At 37.5% G+C, this 16174-nt stretch overlaps 2 protein-coding genes across 6 annotated transcripts in view; both read right to left on the bottom strand.

Moving 5' to 3' along the window:
• The window catches only part of PTPRB (protein tyrosine phosphatase receptor type B), a 113314-nt gene extending 107757 nt beyond the window's left edge, over window positions 1–5557 (bottom strand). Inside the window, exons 1-2 of the mRNA XM_061206321.1 lie at window positions 5466–5557; window positions 3810–4205 (exon numbers count right to left, since the gene is read on the bottom strand). Of these exons, the coding sequence (XP_061062304.1) occupies window positions 3810–4205; window positions 5466–5520 (451 nt within the window). The 5' untranslated portion in view covers window positions 5521–5557. The remainder of the gene's footprint in view (window positions 1–3809; window positions 4206–5465) is intronic.
• A 682-nt stretch (window positions 5558–6239) lies between these two features.
• PTPRR (protein tyrosine phosphatase receptor type R) overlaps window positions 6240–16174 on the bottom strand; it is a 381027-nt gene continuing 371092 nt past the window's right edge. For all 5 annotated transcript variants that reach the window (XM_061206587.1, XM_061206588.1, XM_061206589.1 and 2 more), the window contains one exon: window positions 6240–7387. In XM_061206587.1, the coding sequence (XP_061062570.1) occupies window positions 7294–7387 (94 nt within the window). In that variant the 3' untranslated portion in view covers window positions 6240–7293. The remainder of the gene's footprint in view (window positions 7388–16174) is intronic.

The following is a 16174-nucleotide window of genomic DNA, read 5'->3' as shown; positions in this document are numbered from 1 at the left end:
CATTATTGACGACTGCCTTGTGTGAACTTATAGAGACTGAGAAATTATACACAAAATATTTCTAAAAGTCATACTCTTAATACAGTGACTCCAAGGATGTAGCTATATAATATAACACCAAAATATAGGGAGAAAAAATTAGAATCTGTCAATCACTTGTTTTATTGACACATTTCTAAAGGTAAGATGGTTTCCAGATAACTGGATATCTGGCAACTGATTGACAAAAGAATATACAGGGAGAATGAAATTTTGTAATTTTTAGCCAGATATGTTGGCATTTTGGAGGCAATGCTTTTTATTATTACTCTTACTATTCAGAATAATAGCTATAAGGCTCTAATTTTTAAAAATTTGATCTTAAAAGTTTGATTTTTTTAAAAAAGAGTCTGTCTACCAGGTACACTTTTTTTTTTTTTTTTTTTGTCCAGAATGAAGATAGGTAGTATATTCTTTAAGGGTAAACTTGAAATTCAGAGGGAATGGCAAAAATCTCAATCCACCTTTTCTTTAATTTGGTATTCTACTATGTACTGGTGATCCTAGTTCTACACAATCTATATATGCTTTTTAATTAGATTCCCATTAATTAGGTCCCATTAAATTCTATTTGTCCATTAAAAGTTTGTTTTAAGGGGTTTTATTTAGTTATTTTTTAAGTCTTTATTGAATTTGTTACAATATTGCTTCTGTTTTATGTTTTGGTTTTTTGGCTGCGAGGCATGTGGGATCTTAGCTCCCCAATCAGGGATCGAACCTGCACCCCTTGCATTGGAAGGCTAAGTCTCAACCACTGGACCACCAGGGAAGTCCCAAGGGGTTTTAAAGAAATATAAATTATATGAAAATTTTAAAAGACAGGTCAATTTTACATTCTTCTCCTAATAAAAAATCATTGCAGTAGCGCTGATTATTTGAGGAAATCTGACCCTAGTATAGGTCCTTCTCTCAATAACCTTCACATTAACTTTTGAATTGAATTTTAACCCACTTTGGAAGCCTATTCAATTCACCCTCCCTGTATAGAGGGACTCGAGTAAAGGAGAGGTAGAAAAAGAAAAAAGGTGTCTTATTGAGAATGAAGCACAGCTAAATTATGACAAAATCCAGTGGGCACTCAAAGGATTGTTTAAAAAGTATGCAATTTAAGAATTATCTTTTAAATGAAAAAAAAAAAAACCCACAGTTGCTTAATGTGACACACTGGCAAGAATATATATTGGAGGAAGGGGTATTTTTTTTTTTTTCTACTTACACTCTATTGTAATTAACTATTTACTTATTTGCCTTCCCCATTATCCTAAGAAGCAAGACATATTTAGTGATTCTCAACTTTGGCTGCACATTAGAATCACCTTGGAAGCATTTAAAAATTATAATGCCTGAGTTAGTTGGCCTAGAGGATGAAACCTGGATATTAATACTATTTCAAACGTCCCATTGGGATTCTGATGTGAAGCTTGGGTTGAGAATCACTGGTGTAGAGTACTTCAGTTACTAGCACAAGCTCTGGCACCTAGTAGGTAATAGAGAAATATTACTTAGATACTTGAATGGCATCATGAATGTTTCCTCTATGAAACAAATATGAAATGTATAGTTCAGATTTTGACCTTCACAGGTATGCTTTTACTGAAGAACCTAATTAAAAAAATCACATCCTATGGATTAACAACATGCATATTTGTGCTGCTTAAGAGTATAGTATTTAGTTATCAACTCTTTAAGAAAGGACATTTGGAATCATTCATCACAAACATCTGCATGCAATTTAAATTTTCATAATGGATTCTCTAGAAAATCAGTGAGTGTTCATGCTATGGGTCAACCAATATCATTCTGTGTGGATCGAGAAGAAAAATGTGTCTGTTAGCTTATAACCGTGTTAAGGCAAAAGTATACATTGTACCTATGCATATTCAAATATAAGATTTTTTTGAACTAGAATCGTACAAATTTTAGCTCTGCTTTTTCTAGAAGTCCATTTTGTTTCCAACACACATTATCAGGCATTTTTGGATATGGCATGTTCAGTGGTTAACTGTAATTGGTATATTGTATCTACTTTACTTTTGAAGTGAAGTCCATCACTGGGACTGTATGAAGTCCATCACTGTATGAAGGTCAAAGGAGATAGTTTTTCCATGAATTATCTTCTATCTTAAATAACCCATATCTACTGGATCCATATGTGCTTTTAAAAAGTTCTAATGAAAGAATATTCTTCTAAATAAGGTTTGATTAGGATTTGGGGAGGAATCTCACTTCTTGTGTATAACCATACACCTTACAACTGAAATATTTACAATGTTTCTATGTTGTTTAGGACAGGCCTAGTTAGATGAACTACAGGAAAGGAATTGTATGAATTGGTGCTATATGCTGTATACTCTCTGATAAAGTTGAATTTTCTAATTAACTTTTATATATTTTTTATCTTACTCTCATATCAGAAATTTTATAAGAACAGGGACTCTTCTTGTATTGTAGAAGAGCCCATGCATTTAGTTGGCACCTAATTAGATGTTTGTCTAATTTTTGAAGTGAATGAGTGACAGATAGCTGTTCAAAGATCAGTGTGGTGAAAAAACTCATATAAGCCTCAAAAATCAACACCTAATAAAAAGATTTAAAGGTACAGTGGATGTTGATCCCCAGATGAGGTTGTGAATCAAAATTATTTGGGGAACTTTTTAAAGAATATCAAGTATCATGCCCAAATATAGATTTCTTGGAATCAAATCTTGGAGATGATCATAGAGGAAGAAATGATGGCAATGATTCCCTCTACTCCTCCTCCCCACCAGATGATTCTGGATGTAGCCAATTGGGCAAGAGTCTGTGGTTAGGCATTTGGGAAGTATTATAAAATGGAACATGTACTGGTCGAGGAATCAAGAAACTTGGGTTCTAATCATACCTCTGCCACTTAATTATCTGGGACAATTCCCTTAACCTTGACAAATTTTAATCTTAATGAACGGCTTCATTTCTAGAGAATTCCTCCAGTGATTTATACCTAATATGTAATAATTCTTTTATCCTTCATGACTTCCTAAAGCAAACCTCTAATAGAGGAGTAAATAAGCAGTAAGATGATTCAATAAAATAGAAAATTAAGCCACATCCACAAATAAAAATTCCTAGTCTAGGACTGAACTGTATGTTGTACCAGAAATTTATGCATGTGTATACAAGTTTTTATATGTGTCCATCATCTAGGTTATATCCATCAATGATCAACAAATTAGAAAACTCTGTGGCTGCACATTGGTTCTTACCATTTCAAAATATGTTATCTCCAAAAAATATCTACCCTTAAACATTAGTACAAGAGATTGGCAAAAGCATAATTTATTATCTTCCCAGTCTTAGCAAGCACCATTATGATGTTGTAATAGTTCCTCATAATCAGAGAATAGAAGTGTCTAAATCAGCAAAAATATTAATTTCCTGATCATTGGCTTTAGTCATTGCATATACATACGTACATAGAGCTACATACCCACATTTAGTAGTACTTAACCAAAGTGCTTAATGTCTGGAACAAAAGAGAAGCTTGAGAAATATTTGTGGAATTAACAAAAGAAGCAAGAAAAAAAGGAAGGAAGAATGAGAGAAAAAGTTGGGCTTATTTTAATGAAGATAATGAAGTTTCCCAAGTCAGTGGGTACCACGTGATCCATTTCCACTAGCTTATGAATCTTCCATAGGAATTTTGTTGGGGCATGCGGACTTCCCTTGAATGTGAAAAAACAAGACATTTAGCAGAAAAACTTTCAGAATCGATTCTGAAAGGAAGAGCTCACCTTTTTTAGAGCAGAGGCTTTCATTGACTGGTTTTCCCTCTTCGTTGACATCTATTTTCATCCAGCTGTGGAGGTACTTCCTGCCCTTCTTGACCACTACCCTGAAGCCTTGTTTCTTGAGAAAGAGAGAGGCATTTTCCACCTCAAGGAACCCTTCCTTCTCATAGCAAGTCCATCGAGGTGCCCGGGAGCAAGGGGCAAAGATGGCGGATCGGGAAGGGCCACCAGAAGAATCAGAGATGCCCAGGCACAGAGCAGATTTAACATGAAGGAGCTTTCCATCCTCAGTCCACATCCACTGCTGGTTCTGGCTGGTCCCATTGCACAAGTCCATGACCACTCTCTCATTTTTGAAAAGGCACTGTTGTTTCTGGACATGGACAATCTGAAACCCCTCTGGAAAATGAGAAGCTCATCAAGTACTACGTAGCAAATCATAAGGCCCACCAGAAAACAAAACAACCCACCCACAAATCAACCACAAATCAGGTTTACTTATCTTTTGCAATTGCTATCATTTCAAGTGACTATTCCCAGATTCAACACATGTGATTTAAAATCCCAAAGCAGACAATGTCAAAATGTCACACTTAGCTCCCTTTCTTTTCCTTTCACATGGCTTAGGGAAGAAAATACACCCCCACTGAAATAATGAAAGGAAGCTTGGAAAAGAAACAAAACCATCCAAAGAGTATGGTGCGATATTTTAGCCCAAATAATTAAATATGTTAAAGTTATAAAAAACCCAGTTCCTGTTTTAACCATTTCACTCCTTCCACCTCACCTCCATCCCCCACTCTAAAAAAGCACCCCTTTTTCCAAACCTTAAATTACTATTGCAATAAGTGTTAGTATACAAATGGACTAGTTTGAATACAATTTTAAAAATTGGATATATTTATCCACAAATAAAACAAAATTTCCCATTCTTCTTAGCACACCCTCCTAGCTAATAGCAACCAATGAAAGTATTGATTATCACAAATTAAATTTTTTATAATCCTAGGGAGAAGCATTTCTCTATTTTGTGACAATATCTACAGTCTTCCTTCAAAGGCTAATAGATTTTAAAAATCACCTATTCTCCATGTAAGAAAACTAAATACCCAATTGTTAAACATCAGGATTAAAAAATGAGATATTCAGGCTCAAAAACCATTTTCAAGGTGCTTTTACTTAATTTTCTCAGCTCCCCCATGAAAATATTCAGAGGTTCCAAATAACAACTTCCAAATAAAACACACCACAGTTCCCCAACCCCCTTTAATTATATTTCTTATACTTTCTTTCTTTAACACAAAGGAAACAAAACTATAGCCTGACAGGGAAAAAGCATGAAGATGCCACAGCCTGTTACATAATGATACATTCTCCCCCCTCAGGGTTGCTTTACTCTCTGCTGTAAAGATGCCATTTCAGGAGCTGCCTGAGGCATTTGGAAGACACAAGAGAAGGCCATTTATTTTCTTTTGGAGAGAAATCTCAACGGTGTGGGCATGGCAGGCTCCTTTTATTCCCCCTCCTCATCGTCTTTGGCTAAACTGCCATGGAGACCCAGCTCCATTTCCGCCTTGTTTCAGACACTTTTCAAAGGACAGAGACTCCACTGCTGGCTGTTGGAGAAATGCCTCAGGAAACTGAGGCAGACCCACTCACCTGAGTTCCCGAAGATGAAGCAGGTAAGAATCGCCACGTAAAATTCAGCCTCCATTTTCCACTTAACGACTGTTCATGCTTCGCTTGGAGGAAAAAAAAAATCTCCCAGATAAGAGAAGCAAAGACTAGGAAGGAAATGTGCCTTCATGGTGGGGGGAAAAGTCAGTGACGAGCACTTCCTCCTATTGAATTGTTTGGGGGAAGTTTTACACCAGTTGTCCTTTTCTGTTTCCTTAGAAAGAAGGGATTATGATTGCCTCTCTTTTTTTATGAAGAAAAAATTCCAGCCTTCAAAAGCAGAATAAAACTTGTAAGTTTTCTTCTACCATCCCTGTGGCACATGACTACTTAAGCTCAAGAGGGAAGAAAGGAATTGTAATCTTAGGTAACTGAATGTTCCTACAACATTACATCTCTTCAGGTGATGTGATTCTGCTGAACAAACAGAAATCGTGTAATTTATGAGAGTCTATGACAAGTGATACAAAGACATAAACATGTACTGTTTGTATAATGATAGCTGGGAGCCTATCGAGGAAAACCACATAATGATGGCACTTCTAGATCATTATCTCTCAAGTGATGACAATACTACAGTTTGAAATAGTCATCTCCACTGGGGAGAGGCAGACTAAAATTAAACCCATCCCACTATTGACTTCAGGCTTTCCCCCAAAGATAATGGTCTCTCTTCAAATAGGAAAAAAAAAGTACATGCCTTACTCAACATTTAGTATTAAGAGTAGTTTATTGGCAGTAGGAAACAAAGTCAACATAGCTGCATTAAAAATTCATATTTGAGCAGAACATCTAGTGTTTGCTGGGTGTAGTTTGTTTTTTTTTTTAAGCTTTATTTGTCTCTTGAGGATTAAATCCTTTCAGAGATTTAAGGATATCCATGGCAGCATCCTTTTAAAGAACCTCTGGAAATGGGACAGGTTACATCATTCCCAAAGGCATCTGCCTTTTGCTGGGAGAGAGATTTCAGGTAGACAGCATATTCAAAAATTCTTTTTTAGTAAAAGAGAGACAAGTATTTAAAATTCTTAACACATCATAGTTGCTACAAATTTGTTTTTCCCTTTGAAAGTAAAATGACTCACAATGTAGAAATACAGTGGGTAGAATTCTGGAGCAGAAACCACCTCTATGCCCAATAGTAGAGAGCAAATACATATATACCCAATGACAATCATTGTGCTCTGTAATTGATTGGTACGAGGTACTGATAAATACACATTTAATAGGTAATATTTTCAAGACACATTTCCATATAAAATAGTTACTGCTTCTGATTTTTTTTTCAGAAACAAGGACTTATTTGTTAAAAATCCATTTTCAATCACAACTTTAGCGGCAAGATTCTGGTAACTGAGAAAGGAATTAGCACTTAAAACAGGAACAGTTTAACAGCTGACAGTCCATTCACAAGACAGATTTTTTGCAAACATAAAAGCATCTATACACACAATAATAATTTCTTCAGCAGCTCTTCAAGTTGTCATCTGATGACATAAATTTCATACATATATTCTGTGTGGCAGATAGTCAATACAGACAAAACAAAATCCTCCTTAGCTGTGTGAGAAATCAAGCATACCTCCATCAGCAAAGGACCTTCAAAATAATTTAAGGGATGCTTACAAATGCATTCATATACACAAGAGGCTGGCAATCTTGAATATGTTGCCACCTTCCACAATCCACACCCCAGCTTAGCTTCACAGCTTCTCTTTTCTTCCACTGCAGGAAGCTCCTTCCAGAAGCCTCAAGTGGGTAATTGACTCATCACCCCTACAGAGCGATGGTCTGGTAAGTTTTCAGAGAATCACTGGACAGTTTCTGCCGCAAGTCTGCTCTCATACAGGCACAGAGCATGATGCACAAATTCATACTGTTCACTGGTTTGGACCATTCCACCCCTGCAAGGAAGAGATAATATAATAATTTATTGCTAACGTCCCACAGTCTCAAGTAACTCAGCGACCACACCCAAACGCAGGTGTTAGGCTAAAGACACACAGAACAGTTGGCCTGGTGATTCTTTTGTTATCCCTCTTACCTACGTCCAGATGACCCAACTGGTGAATTTAATATGCTAATATATATAAAGGGATTAACACAGTGCCTAGTACACAGTAGGCATTTGATTAATTTTACCAACATATTGTCACTGGAGAGGCAGTACAGCCTCATGGTTAGGTACTTGGACTTCAGAACCAGACTCAGTTCAGATCCCTCCTATGCCAATTCTTAGTTGTGTGATCTTGGCCAAGTTCCTTAAAACCCTTTGTGTCTCAGTTTCCTCCTCTGTTAAAGTGGGAGAATAACAGCACCTATTTCATAGGATTGTTTTGAGGGTTAAATAAATTCATGTATCTGGAGTGTTAGTATTACTTCTTGGGTGCCTTATCATTCATTTTATACGGATTTATGCACTTGGATTAAAATTGATTGATGTAGGTTTACTAAACAAAACGCAACCGTGAAATGTTGCTCTTTCTACAAGTAAAAAAAACTACCTTGGAATGGTCTATTTGAGTATGTTATGTGGAAGCAACCTTTGGGGGTGGTGTGCCGAGTATCTAAACACAATAGCAGATACTATGTATAAAATAGACAACTAATGAGAACATACTGTATAGCACAGGGAACTCTACTTAATGCACTGTGGTGACCTAAATGGGAAGGAAATCCAAAAAAAAGAGGGGATATATGTATGTGTATAGCTGATTCACTTTGCTGTACAGTAGAAACTAACACAACATTGCAAAGCAACTATACCCCAATAAAAATTAATTAAAAAAACCCACAATAGCAGGTGGGTCCTTATGTGAGTTGGAAAGAGAATTGGTTCTTGCTTTTTTCCCTTTGTCATTTTCATTATCATCCCTAGAGTACCTTATGTTTTAGATTAGTAGAAGGTATCTGACTTCATGAGAAGTAATGATGCTTCCTCGTTATACTTTTATACATAAAATAGCTATATGGCATTTTGTTTTTTTTGATAATGGTTTTTTTACGTGGCAAAGCTACTGATACTTGTGTAAATGTTACATATTTTTTCTGCTCACTGAATAACTACATCCCTATTAGCAACTATTTGAAGTCTTCTAATCTTCATAACTCTACAACCAATGCTACAACCAATTTTAAACTTATGTTTTAGCTAGTTCTTCCTAGTGGCTGTTGTTACCATTCAAAATAATTATTTTGAGGCCTTTGAGCACTTCAACTTAAAAACGAAATATACTGCCTCACTGTAGTGTGATTTCTAGTTAATGGTAATAACGAAAACTGGGCTTGTACCTATGTTTACTTGCCCACCTCTATACATACAAGCTTACAAGATACTAAAGCAGTAAGAGTTCACCCTTTTAAACTAAGCAGTGATATTAAGTTAGTAACACTTCACCCTTCAAAATGACACTAAACTGGTCGACATAATGCCCAAATGATGTATTTGGCAAGAAATAAAAAAAGGTAAATATATGTTTTTTGGTGACTGCAACTTATTGGCAGAAATATTTCATCGGTCCTCTTCTCTAGAACTGCACATTTTGTTGTACTGAAGGCAACTTTCTGGCCAAAGTGTTCCTTGATCCTAAGTTGACAACAGGAATGGCCAGCTGAGGATGTGGTGACTTTTCCTCTTCTTAGCTGATGACATCTGGGCACACCTAAAAACAGCAGGTGTCCGGAATATGCTGGCTTTGACTGTGAAGCTTGGGAGATCCAGCCACGGTAAATATTGAGGCAGCTCCAGGGAGCTGAGAGGTGCCTCCCTTCCTCTGGCATCAGCACAGCTCATTAGTCCCCCTCCTTGAGCTGCAGATGGTATGTGGAGCCTTATATGTGCTCCATCTCACGGACTCTGGTCTGTGAACTTCCTCCCACCATTTACTTCACACGGAGGCAAGATTTTCCCCTGATTGTATGTTCTGGTGAACATTGGTATTTACATGTCCAACGGGTGAATGAATGAAGGCACAGTCTAGGTTTTAATTACCATTTTACCCCAGATAGGTTAGCAGTGTATTTTAATGCTTGGAGGATACTTACTATGACGTTCTGTTAACTAAGTCAATGTTGTTTCTGCCAGCGAAGTTGGAGAAGATGGGGAAATGAACCCATTAGTTGTAGGCTAGCAAAATTCTTGTGGGTCTCAAGGCTTAAGGAAGGTATATGAAAAGTTAGGTTGCTTTCCACTTGTTTTGAAAAATAAAAGGGAGAGCATTGACATCAGAGGGCTCCTCTGAGATCATGTATTCCAACTGCCAACAAAATGTTGTCTTTCCAAAAGAGAGCAGTCTACACGGTAGATGGTCAGCTAGTTTCTGCTGGAGTGCTCAGCCTTTGCCAAGGTTGGCAGGGAAACTTCTGAAGACATCAGAATGAATCTGCCCCTCTCTAACTGTCACCCGCCCCATTGGTCCAACTGAAATAACCCCCAAAAACCTTAAGGCCCCTCTTATAGTCACACAATAGCTCTCTAAATGCTGGAAAACAACCATCAAAGTCCCGTAATCTTTTCTTCTCTAGACTAAACATCCTGTGGTCACTCAATATTTCTATGCAGGCTGGTTTCCCTGTCACTCACCAATCTAGTCTCCCCTTTCTACAGCCTGTTTTTATCAAATATGACCTTCTTAGAGTGTTGTGTCTACTCCCAGTGAGATCCAGTCAGTGGGAATATTTCCCCCCTTGAACTCCACGTTATACACCAATGAGTTTGCATCTACAGGTGCACTGGATGGAAAGATCCCACAGTGCCTACCTAGTGCCTGGTGCTTTGCAAGCATTTTAGGATAGTAAGTGAAGCTTTGGGTTAATGAAAAAGTCCACAGGATTTTTTTGAATGTGAAAATTACAGCTCTCTTCCATCCTGTACTTATGCTATTGAGTTTTTTCAAACTAAATGCAGAACTTTTTGTTTATTCCTATTAACTTCAACTTGTTGGTTTCAGCACAAAGTTCTTATTTACTGATATCACTATTTCTATCATTCAGTATATTAGCCTCTTTTCTCACTCCCAGATTGGTGTCTCCCAGATAGTTAACAAGCATGCCTTATGTCTTTTTATCTGTCATTTATAAGGTAGTAGAGAAAGACAGGGCTAAGATAGGGTCTTTATTATAAGTAATTTGATATCGTGTGATATACTGTCTAATCCCATTCCAAAATTATGTCTAACTAGGTTTTAGATCCTTTAAGAGCAGGCATGATGTTATAGTCTTTGCATGTTTGCAAACGTGAAAAGCACTTACTAGTCCTAAGTAAACACCTGTCAAGTAAGTTACCCAGGCCATGCTGTCTCATGTTATATGAAAACATATAAACTCCAGACTAAAAGAAGGCAAGGGACATCCCAGAATGCATTAACTGGAGGCTGACTCAAAATCAGGAACTCATTACACTCATCTTTTAAAATATTACATTTCCAATTGCATATATTGGTATGTAGAATTCTCTGTTGATCTCTGTAAGAACTTGAATTCTAGGATTACCCTGCAGATTTTATTCTGTTATGGGACAAATACAGTCTTCTTTAGGCTGGCCATAGTGAAAAATACTCAAGAAGCTAATATAGTGCCTATATACAAAATACATTTATGGAATAAATAAACAATGCGAGATTAATCATGAACCCTCAAGAGAGCCCTGTACTGATTCAGCCTCCAGGAGAGCTCTGACTTGGACTGCAGGTACCTTTCAGGTCAGACAGGGCTCCATGGACTTGCTGAGGTCTGGATCTATATCACTGATGTAAAGTTCCTAAGCAAGCTGGTCTTTGAAGGTAAGAAGCAGGGATGCTCTTTTTATTACTTTAAAAGGTAATTACTTTACTTTATCCAACTCCCTTTTAAAGAGCGGGCACTAAATAATCTTTGACCTCCAACAGATCATAGTTTAAACTTGACCAAAGTTAAGATTTTAAAAGATTTCCATGGTGATCAAGATGATGCTTCAGTGGAGAAAAGTTGTCATCAGTCAGGCAGCACGCCGACATCACCACCATTACCTAGTACATTGTATTAAAGCATTATCTCTCATTGGAGAATCCTCTTTGGGCACAAATCTTTTCCCAGGGGGTATAATGCATTAAGCTACAATATCTACTGCCAAACAGGAGTCAGATTATCAAAAAAGGGTGAGGTCATATAAAAGCAGGGCAAGGCAACCCAGTTAGCTGTGAGAGTCACTGTGAGTTTGAAAAGGCACTTGGAATGCCAAAGCATCACATTCATTACCAGTAGGGACCAAAGTGTGTTAAGAGGTTAAAAGGCACCATACACTGTTGTCAAGACAAATCCTGTCACTACCACTTACTAGCTGCTTTACCCTTATTACATAATCTTTGCAGTGCTGTTCTCTCATCTGCAAAATGATGAGGTAATCAAATAACAGTACCTGCCTCATAGCACAGTTGTGAACTATAAATGGGACAGTCCATTTAAACTGTTTATTAGCACATAGCCAAGCACTTGCAGGTACCATAGTGCTAACTGTTTTTATTACTATTACTCTTTGGTGCTATCTGGTCAAACAGGACTAGTTGGAAGGCTCTGGGATGAGTCCTCTGAGGACCTTGTAGAAGTAAGAGCACACCTGGCAGAGGATAGCTCTGCCATATTGCTCAGGTTGGGCAAGCCAAGATGGAAAGATCCCAATATGTTTCTACATATTAACCAGCCTAGAAGTCACCTACAGTGGAGGTAGATGACCTAGTGGCAAGAAGGGGACTTGGAGTCTGACAGATTCAAGTTTGAATCCTTGCTTTTGAACCTATCAGCTATAGGATTTTGAACAAATCATTTGTTCCTCCCAGCTGGGTTTTCCTGACCTATAAAATGACATTAAAGACAAACCTCATCAAGATTGTGAGGATTAAATGAGTCAGAGCCTATCAATGTCTAGCCAAAGGCTATTCACAGAATTCCCAGGAGCCTGGGGTTCTACAGTGGTGCCTGAGTGGAGAAGGAGGGTGGGCCTTTAGGACTGGCTTCTAATCACAGTTTTAACCAGGGCAGCAGTTCTCCTTTTTACTGTTTTTCTTTTTCTTTCCCTTTCTTTCTTTCTTCCTTTCTTCCTTCCTTCCTTTCTTTCTCTTTCTTTTTCTTTCTTTCTTTCTTTCTTTCTTTCTTTCTTTCTTTCTTTCTTTCTTTCTTTCTTTCTTTCTCTTTCTTTCTTTCTTTCTTTCTTTCTTTCTTTCCTTCCTTCTTTCCTTCCTTCCTTCCTTCCTTTCCTTCTTTCTTTTATTAATTATTGTTAATGGTTTTCCATATTGGTGTTTTGTAGAAGATTTTGTCTTCCCAATGTTTTGTTTCCTGCTGTTCACTAAAAAAATGTTTAAAAACCACTGGCCTGGCAAACGGTGTTTACCTAATAAAGTTTCACATTTTGCAAGGTTTAAATGAGATAATCCATAAAATGCTTAGCACAGTGGCATTTAGAGTACTAAATAAATGCCATGTGTTCTATTTCTTATTCTGTTGGTAAATGCTTAGTTAACATAAGCTCTTAGGGTGATCATGCATCTGGTTTGCTTGGGACAGTCCTGATTTACTCCTGTTGTCCTGGTGTAATTATTAATAAAGCCCCATTTCACTCTCAGAAGTGCCTTGGTTTGGATGACATATTATTTGTTCACCCTAATTCTGCCCCATTTCATGCTTTGGAAGAAAGTCATTTCTTTTACTGCAAAAATGGTGTTGGGTGCAAGGCTCTGATTTCTTTGTGGTCACAGAATATGAACAGTGTGTATGGCCAGGCCACAGAGGATTCAGATATACTGCCCTTCCAGAAATGTCAGATAGTACATGTCACATTAGCTCCGTCAAACAAAAAAATCAGTGTCTTCTCGGACGCTATGCAGAAAAGCACATAGCTTTGTCAGCTGAGGGTAAACTCAGGTTAGAAGAGAAAAAACTATATATTTTTTCACCTTTGCTACTGGGAGGGTGTGTTGAAAAAAACCCCTCCAGATGCCCAGGAGAGAGATTTGGTTTTTAACATGTTAAAATTGTGACCTTTTGTGACTATTAACTCACACATACAAAGAGCAACAAGCCTTTCCTGCTGCACCGCCCAGAGCGCATCCGGTCTAATCAGTAGACAGAAGAAATGCTGCAGCGGTGACTCACTTCTGGGCTAACAATGGAACTTACGCTCCTTAGCTTTTTATTATTTTTGAATCTGGAATTCTTTTGGTAAAGTTTGGTACAGTAAATTTAGAACAAAAGGTGTGGATGTTAATGTGCCTCACGGGTAAAGCTCTGATAGCTTGGGCATGAGTCAAACAAAGCTAATGTCTGGGGCTGAACTTGGGGTGTCTCAGACAGACATCTTCCCTGTGTCTATATACCATGTCATTTCAAGGACGAAGAACTTAAACGTTTTGATTGTTTCTGACCAGGTGTTTTGAATATAGATACTTTTTTTTCTACAAAGTATTTGTAGGGCATAAAAGCCAACACAAATCAATGATAATTCAATGATAACTCAAGGCACTAGCATACCTTGAGTTCCATTTTGTTTTTTCCTGAAAACTAGCCAATTTTCTTCTGAACACCCAGGTTAACACTCAATTGACTCCTAGCTGAGAAAAAGGAAAAGGTCGTCCTGACAACCACTTGGAAGATTCGGTTGGCATTATCTGTTTTACGAGAGGACGTCTTGTTATGGTCTCAAGAACTGTGGTGTCAAGTAAATCCAAACCAATTTCTAAACTTTACCTTCAAGTGTTCTGAAAATAAGTAAACCAAAATCCTGTTCAATCCCTGATCTTCAAATGAGATCGTTGAAATTCACTAATTAAGGGGAATCTCTGGGGTTAGTTGGGATTGCAGAAGGATATGGCTACATGTAAGACAAAGGTTGGTAAAAATTATACCAAGAGGTGGAAATTTTAGCTTTGGAATTATTTTAACCTAGTTTTGGAAACAAAGTATATGCTAGGGACACATATTAGCCTAGGAAACTGGTGGCATATGTATTCCTCTTCTTAGGTTGTTATAGTTAAAAAAAAATCGTCAAACTAAAGTGATTAATCAAAACATTTAAACAATGATATGACGCACACTGGAAGCATTTTTCTATCCTGTCTGGGAAGCCACAAGTAAGGTCTTTGGATGTCATTCCAATTTAAGGCCTCCAAGGTAAGGATGTACAAAGACAACTGCAGATTTCACTACTGACTCTCAAAAGGGTGAATTAGACAGATTGTTTCCTGTTTCTGGGGAAGGAAAAAAAAGAGGGAAAGAGGAGAAAAAAAAAGGCTTCGGGATCACAAATTATTTTATGTGTTTCACTTCCCAAATTCTGTTTTCAAGTTCTTCCAGAGTTCAGAGGTGTCGAGTGGGATGAAAAGAAATACAGTGAGGAAAAGATTGCCTGAGGTCAACCTACAATGAAACACGTTCTTTTCCTCCCTGCCTAGACATCTTCTGGTGTTACCATCTTGCTCCTTAGTCATTCTCCATATGCATGTGGGGCAGTCTCTGAGTATCCTGGGCCATTTTATTATTATGGATTATTATTATTATTTTTAAAGGGACAAGTGCATCTCTCAGACTCAATGTGTAAATGACCTTCATCACTATCTCACACCATGAAAACAGTATACACAAGCCTAAATGAATCTCTTGTAGCAGGCTCTAAATATGACGAAAGTGTTGGTTTAGCTTTAATAGCAACTGGAATTCTTAATTAGGTGGTATCGTCACAATAATTTAGTGATATTCAAGATTAGAAGATTTAAGCAAGACATGGAAGGGCTAAATAATAAAACAGGATTAATTTATAAGCATTACGGGATTCAAAGTATAACCATCAGGCTGGGGTCCATGAAATATTTTACTCTTAAAAAGGGGTCCTCAGACCAGATGAGGTTGGAGGCTTCTGATATGCACCACTTCTCTTTCTCCATATGTAGACACAGAGGCTTAGAGTGACAAGTGGTCATCACACAGGAAATTAGGGTCAGAGCCAGGATTAGCACCAACCTCCTCGACATCTGGTCCAGTAATCTCTGGCACCCCTTTCTCTAGTGGTTGCCTGCTTCCCAGTCCCACCAGCCAGTGCTCTGTCCCAATTGCCTGCGACTGACTTCATCTTTTAATTAAAAATGAATACCATGGCAATGAAGGAATGATCCATGAACACACTTCTAAATAAAACACCTGTGGGTGCCCTGCACAGAATCTGAACTCCTATTTGGAAAAAAGAAATCCTATTTTAGTTCAAAATATGCTCAAAAGTATTATTAATAGGAGAATCACAGACTCATGAATCTGCAGTGAGAACTGTAGCATCTATTAATAGAAGTTGCCTGAAAGCCAATAAAAATAATGTCTTGCCAGAGAGTGAGGAATCCACTAAATGGTTCTGTCATTGTTGTTACACTGGAAACATCCATTCAGCATAACACACTCGTCTCTAAACCAGACCATCTGAATTTATTGCTAAAATGCAGACTTGTGATCTGAGTACAAATTGCCTGTTTATGTTATGTTGAATAACAATGATCAAGCATTGTAATTTTTCCTTTCTTTTTCTTTCTTTCTTTCTTTCTTTCTCTCTCTCTCTCTCTCTCTTTTTTTTTTTTTGATAAGGTCTTTGATCCTACTCAGTGCTCAAACTGTTGATTTATCAATCATGGAAGCCTTTTCCAGTATCAAAACCACTTTCTTTTTCTTTGCTGTGAGCC

The sequence above is a fragment of the Eubalaena glacialis genome, chromosome 11 (assembly GCF_028564815.1).
Source record: "Eubalaena glacialis isolate mEubGla1 chromosome 11, mEubGla1.1.hap2.+ XY, whole genome shotgun sequence".
In the NCBI taxonomy this organism is placed as follows: Eukaryota; Metazoa; Chordata; class Mammalia; order Artiodactyla; family Balaenidae; genus Eubalaena; species Eubalaena glacialis.
Note: the sequence above shows the minus strand (reverse complement) of the source record. Positions and strands in the feature narration are given on the sequence as shown.